Source organism: Centroberyx affinis, unplaced genomic scaffold (genome assembly GCF_046629955.1).
Source record: "Centroberyx affinis isolate AG114_WGS23_722 - 3 ecotype Tasmania unplaced genomic scaffold, CSIRO-AGI_Caff_v1 ptg002296l_1, whole genome shotgun sequence".
NCBI classification, from domain to species: domain Eukaryota; kingdom Metazoa; phylum Chordata; class Actinopteri; order Beryciformes; family Berycidae; genus Centroberyx; species Centroberyx affinis.
Genome location: NW_027280570.1, coordinates 184,156 through 189,329, shown reverse-complemented (window position 1 = coordinate 189,329; position 5,174 = coordinate 184,156). Strand labels below are relative to the sequence as shown.

At 43.7% G+C, this 5,174-nt stretch overlaps 1 protein-coding gene across 1 annotated transcript; it reads left to right on the top strand.

Moving 5' to 3' along the window:
* The first annotated feature begins 323 nt into the window (after positions 1 to 323).
* Positions 324 to 4,037, top strand: ccdc166 (coiled-coil domain containing 166). The gene is made up of 8 exons (XM_071532964.1): positions 324 to 382; positions 662 to 715; positions 1,017 to 1,071; positions 1,306 to 1,450; positions 1,805 to 1,884; positions 2,773 to 2,949; positions 3,321 to 3,434; positions 3,564 to 4,037. The coding sequence occupies exons 1-8, from the start codon at positions 324 to 326 to the stop codon at positions 4,035 to 4,037; spliced, it is 1,158 nt and encodes a 385-aa protein (XP_071389065.1).
* Positions 4,038 to 5,174: the final 1,137 nt, after the last annotated feature.

The following is a 5,174-nucleotide window of genomic DNA, read 5'->3' as shown; positions in this document are numbered from 1 at the left end:
ATGTTGGGAAGACCAAAGAGTTAATTATTGATTTCAGAAGGAAAAAGGAGGAGGTCTTCCCAGTGATAATTAAGGGTCAGCAGATAGAGATTGTCCAGTCTTACAAATATCTTGCTGTCTACCTGGACAGTAAATTAAACTGGAAAAAGAATACTGAGGTTGTATACAAGAAGGCTCAGTCAAGACTTTTCTTCTTGAGGAAGCTTAGATCCTTTGATATTAGCAGCATTGTTGTCTGTATGAGTTGACTTGGTGGCAAATGAGTTTCCCCATTGGGGATTAATAAAGCTGTCTAATCTAATCTAAGTATCCCTGCTCCAAAGATGGATGGAGGAATAGAGGAAGCTGAGCAGGATTCTGATGGAGAGAATCTACAGAGAGAGTAAATTATCTATCTATCTATCTATCTATCTATCTATCTATCTGTCTATCTATCTATCTATCTATCTGTCTGTCTGTCTGTCTGTCTGTCTGTCTGTCTGTCTGTCTGTCTATCTATCTATCTATCTTTATTCTTGTTTTCTTCAGCTGGTTATCTGGGTCCATAAATATCTACTACTAGGCCTACTGTATGTCCATCTATTGTTTGTCCATCATCATCCTACTGTATATCATACTTTCTTTTCTCTCTTCACTTTATCTTTTTTTTCTCCCACTGTAGATATGACAAGCTGACTGACACCTTGAACAAGCTGAAGAGGAGAAGAGAGGAGCTGTATCCTTTACTCTCTCAGTACATGGGTAAAATTAGTATGTGAATGAGGAAGAGAGAAAATGAATAAGTCAGAGAATGAATGAATGAATGACTTCATCCATTTGTATTTTTCATGCATATGTTTGATTATATGACCCCTGGGTCATTATAGCTCTATATGGGATTTAATAATAATGTAATATGAAAAAGGAAAATTACCAGGTCACCCTATGCCACCCTGCTGCCATTTCTCACCTGATCATTATTACTGCTGGGCCACATTATTAGAGACGCTCTGAACTTAACTCTTTAATCACACCAGGCTTCGTGAAAATGACTTTCTACAAAATGAGGCAAATCAGGCTAGTTTGGAGAGTGTGAGTGACACAGACACACACACACGCATATTCTCTCTCTCTCTCTCTCTCTCTCTCTCTCTCTCTCTCTCTCTCTCTCAGTATTTCTTTGTCTCACACAATCCTCTCTCCTCCTTCTGCCAAGAAAATTGTGCATCTAGGTGCAAATATTTTATCATCCCTTCCTTCCAGTCTCCCACAGTAAGACTACTCACCCTGCACCCCCCCCCCCCCCCCCCCCTCCCCTCCCAGCAGCAGGCGTATATGTCGTACCTCTCCAAGCAGACCCAGAAGTGTCAGAGCCTCATCGTGACCCTCAGTGAGCAGAACCAGCAGGAACTGGAGGCCCTGAAGAAGCAGAGGGAGGAGACACTGGCCGAGTACCAGGAACAGGCCAATGGTGAGAGACCAGGAAGTGGGATGGGCCAATAGGGAAAGCTTAACCAACCTTCCCTGGATAAATAAATACAGTAAAAAAAAAAATGGATGGACTAGCTCCAGCTTTTACAGTTCAGTGGTTTGGAAAGCCTCTATGTATGTGTTTGTTTGTGATATGGGAGAAAATTCTTAAAAGATAGAACAAGAGCATGGATAGCGACATTCATCTAAGAATTTAGCAAGAAAACAGAAACTAATGAAGTATTTCCTTACATAAAACATTATGCTTTGTGTTCTCTCTCTCTCTCTCTCTCTCTCTCTCTCTCTCTCTCTCTCTCTCTCTCTCTCTCTCTCTCTCCCTCTCTCTCTCTCTCAGAGGTGAGCGGGTTGATTCAGGAGAAGGAGGGCGAGCTGGTGATGCTCAACACAAAGATATCTCAGCTGGGAGAGTTCAAGGTACCAGCAGCACAGCAGTGTCTGTGTATGTGTGTGTGTGTGTGTGTGTGTGTGTGTGTGTGTGTGTGTGTGTGTGTGAAGTGTGTGTGTGTGTGTGTGTGTGTGTGTGTGATAGAGAGAGAGGCCAGTGACTACCAAATTACACTTACTGTTGTTACCATAACTGTGTAGCTTAACATTAAGTTAGTAATTGTACTTTTACTTAAGTATCTATTACATAACTGGACAATTGTACTTTTGCATTCACATCATTCTACATTTTCAATTTTCACATCAGAAACGGGCTAATTGTGGTGCCATCATCATTTTGTTTGTAATTAAGAGGCTGTAGTTTGTGTTCTCCATCTTCTCATCCTTTATACATTGCAAGGGGAGGATCATAGGCAGCAATTTTCTATTCTGATAAAAAAAAAAGGCTAACTGAGTAGTTTTTACTCTGAGTATAATTTCTGCAAACTAATAGTACTTCTACTTGAGGATATTTCCACCCCTGCTGTCTAGTAGTAGAAAGAGATTGTGGTTCAATAGCAGAACTCATGGGCAGGGGTGAACCAAAACAACATCAATTATATGTGAGATCCCCAGAAAGGAGTAAAATAAGACTCAAAATGATGGATTACTTACATTTCACAATCCATTTCAAGTATGGAAGGGCACGCAACCATCATAAAACCATCATTTTAAATCTTATTTGTGGGATGTGCTGCCATTTCTCCTTTTTTGGGGATTCTCCTATGGGATTCATCTGTCTAGTGCCTGTTGTTCTGCCTGTTCTTCTTTGTATCCTGTTGGCTTTCACGTGTCCGTCCTTCTGCTGGTGTGTGTGTGTGTGTGTGTGTGTGTGTGTGTGTGTGTGTGTGTGTGTGTGTGTGTGTGTGTGTCTCCCAGGACCTGAAGCAGCAGCAGCTGGGCCGTATAGCGGAGCTGGAGAAGGAGGTGGCCCGTATGCGGCGGCAGCATTCGGACTCCCTGCAGGGTCTCAGGGCCGGCTTCTTCTCTGAGAAGCAGCGCTACGAGTGCCAGGTCAAACACAGAGTGCAGGCCGAGGCGCTGGCAGCCAACAGGGTGAGTGCAGGCCAGGCAGAGGAAGCAGAAGAGCTCATGTTCTGGCAATATGGGGCGGCAGGGAGGTCCAGTTTACCTTTGTTGGATCTTTGTTGCATGTCATCTCCTTGTCTCTCTCTCAGCCTTCCCTGCTTGTCTCTACTGTGTTGATCTACCAAAGGCAAAAGATGCTGATCCTTTTATTGGGGCATTAAAAACATGACTTCATATAGAAAAAGAGGGACATGTGTGAACAAAAATACAAAATACACACTTAGTGTCATGTATATGAGCCTCACTTCCATGCTAACCAGTTCTCTGTCTGTCTATGTCTGTCTGTGTCTCTCTATGTCTCTCTCTGTCTCTGTCTCTCTCCTTCTCTCTATCTCCAGGAAGCGTCTGACTTCCTGCAGTCCTACACCAGAATGGTATCAGAGGAGAACCAGAGTCTGAGAGCTGAGCTGCAGCAGCTCATCCAGAGAACCGACGCCCTCAAGACCCGCCAGGTAGAGCCAGGCCCAAAGAGAGATACTTCACGTAGAGAAGTACATTTTTGCAAGATCTGGATTTGTCTTTAATTTTGGAATTGACTGAGCTGAAAGTGAATTGACACCCGCTCTGCAATCCGTTAACAGTGTCTACTCCAAGCCCAGAGGCAGGAGCTGCTGCTTGATAGAGAGTGTGCCACAACGTTTAAGAGGCTCGGCATCTCCAAAAAACAGTCCAAGGACCAGAAGCACTTCAAAACACAGTCTGAGGACCAGAAGCATCCCAAAACACAGTCTGAGGACCAGAAGTACTTCAAAACACAGTCTGAGGACCAGAAGCATCCCAAAACACCGTCTGAGGGCCTGGAACTCCCCAGTGTACAGTCAGAGAGACAGGCACAGCCCAAAATACAGCTGAAGGACCAGGCAAACAGCAAAACACCCAAAGCACAGGCTGAGAAACACCTTAAAATTGAGCCTAGGGGGAGGCAGACACCCAAAACACACCCTGCAGGCCAGGCACGCCCTGACTTAAAGCCTACGGAGAAGTCCCACTCCAAAACAAAGCCTGGTGGGAAACCGCAGTCCCAGCCCAAACCACAAGGGGGCAGCAGGGCATAACCTGAAAATATCTGGCATCAGATACCTGGGAGAGGGGATGGAGAGAGAGGAATTGTTCTTTCTTGTGTTAATAAAGTCATTTTCACCTGCACGACTTTGGCTTTACATTACAAATATAAAATGAAAGTAATATTTTATTTTACTTTCGCGTAAGTGACTTCCAGTGGAGTATTTTTTTTGCAGTTGTTATGTACAATGTACAGTAGAGCAGTTGGTGTTTTCTTTTCATGACGACACATGTTTAATTGTCTAATTATTTCCAAATGTATTTACTGATTTGTTGAGATTTCTATTATTTATTTATCTATTATCTATTATTTATTTTATGTTCTGTATTTGGTCCTCTATGCTGATCAAGATGCTTTGGCCCAGTCATCTGACAGCAAATGGCATCATAACCTCACTAATAAACCTGGGTCATATTATGGATTGAAGGGATTGGACTGATTTTGACTGGAACAACAGACCCAACTGGATTTTCCCCAAAGTGAACCCAGGCCTGGCCCTGCTGTTGTCTGTAACAAAAGCTCAGACGTTGTGCGAGTTCAGGAAGTCAATGTCAGTGGAGCAGGTTAAACAGAATTCTTGGATTGAGTGGCATTACTCTTTAATAACGAACGCAGTTGAAGAACAAAACCTAGAGGTTGCATGAGGAAGACAACAAGCACAGATCCTGTGCAGACCCATGGGCGCCCTCTGGAGGCCATCTGATGAAGCGTAGGCTCTGTGCAAACCGTCCATGAGTGAGTGAGTGAGTGAGTGATCTGACTTTGCCATTTTCTGCCCCCAACCACATGGCATGCCGTGGGAAACAAGTACAGATCCTGTACAGACCCATGGAGCATGTGTTCAATTCAATTCAATGCACTGAAGCATTACAACATGGTTATCGGTTAAATAATTCCACTAACGTCACTTAAATACTACAGGTAATAACATTACATAACGTTAAAGTTTATAGGGCAACGGAAGACGTGGATGTATGTAAATTAGCAGCAGAGAGTGGGGCTCAGTGTGGACGTTGCCAAGCTTTGAATACATTTGGGACTGAGCCCAAGTAATGTGGGGCTGAACCAGGGAGGGACATTCCATGTATTTGACCTTACAGATTAAATTGGGCAGCATTTGGGACACTCT

Bases quoted from the DNA above. Each gene is read 5' to 3' on its own strand.
- ccdc166 (XM_071532964.1), top strand. From the start codon at position 324: ATGGATGGAGGAATAGAGGAAGCTGAGCAGGATTCTGATGGAGAGAAT. The intron at 383-661 runs GTAAATTATCTA...CTCCCACTGTAG, and splicing joins GGAGAGAATCTACAGAGAGA to ATATGACAAGCTGACTGACA. The intron at 2,950-3,320 runs GTGAGTGCAGGC...CTCTATCTCCAG, and splicing joins AGGCGCTGGCAGCCAACAGG to GAAGCGTCTGACTTCCTGCA.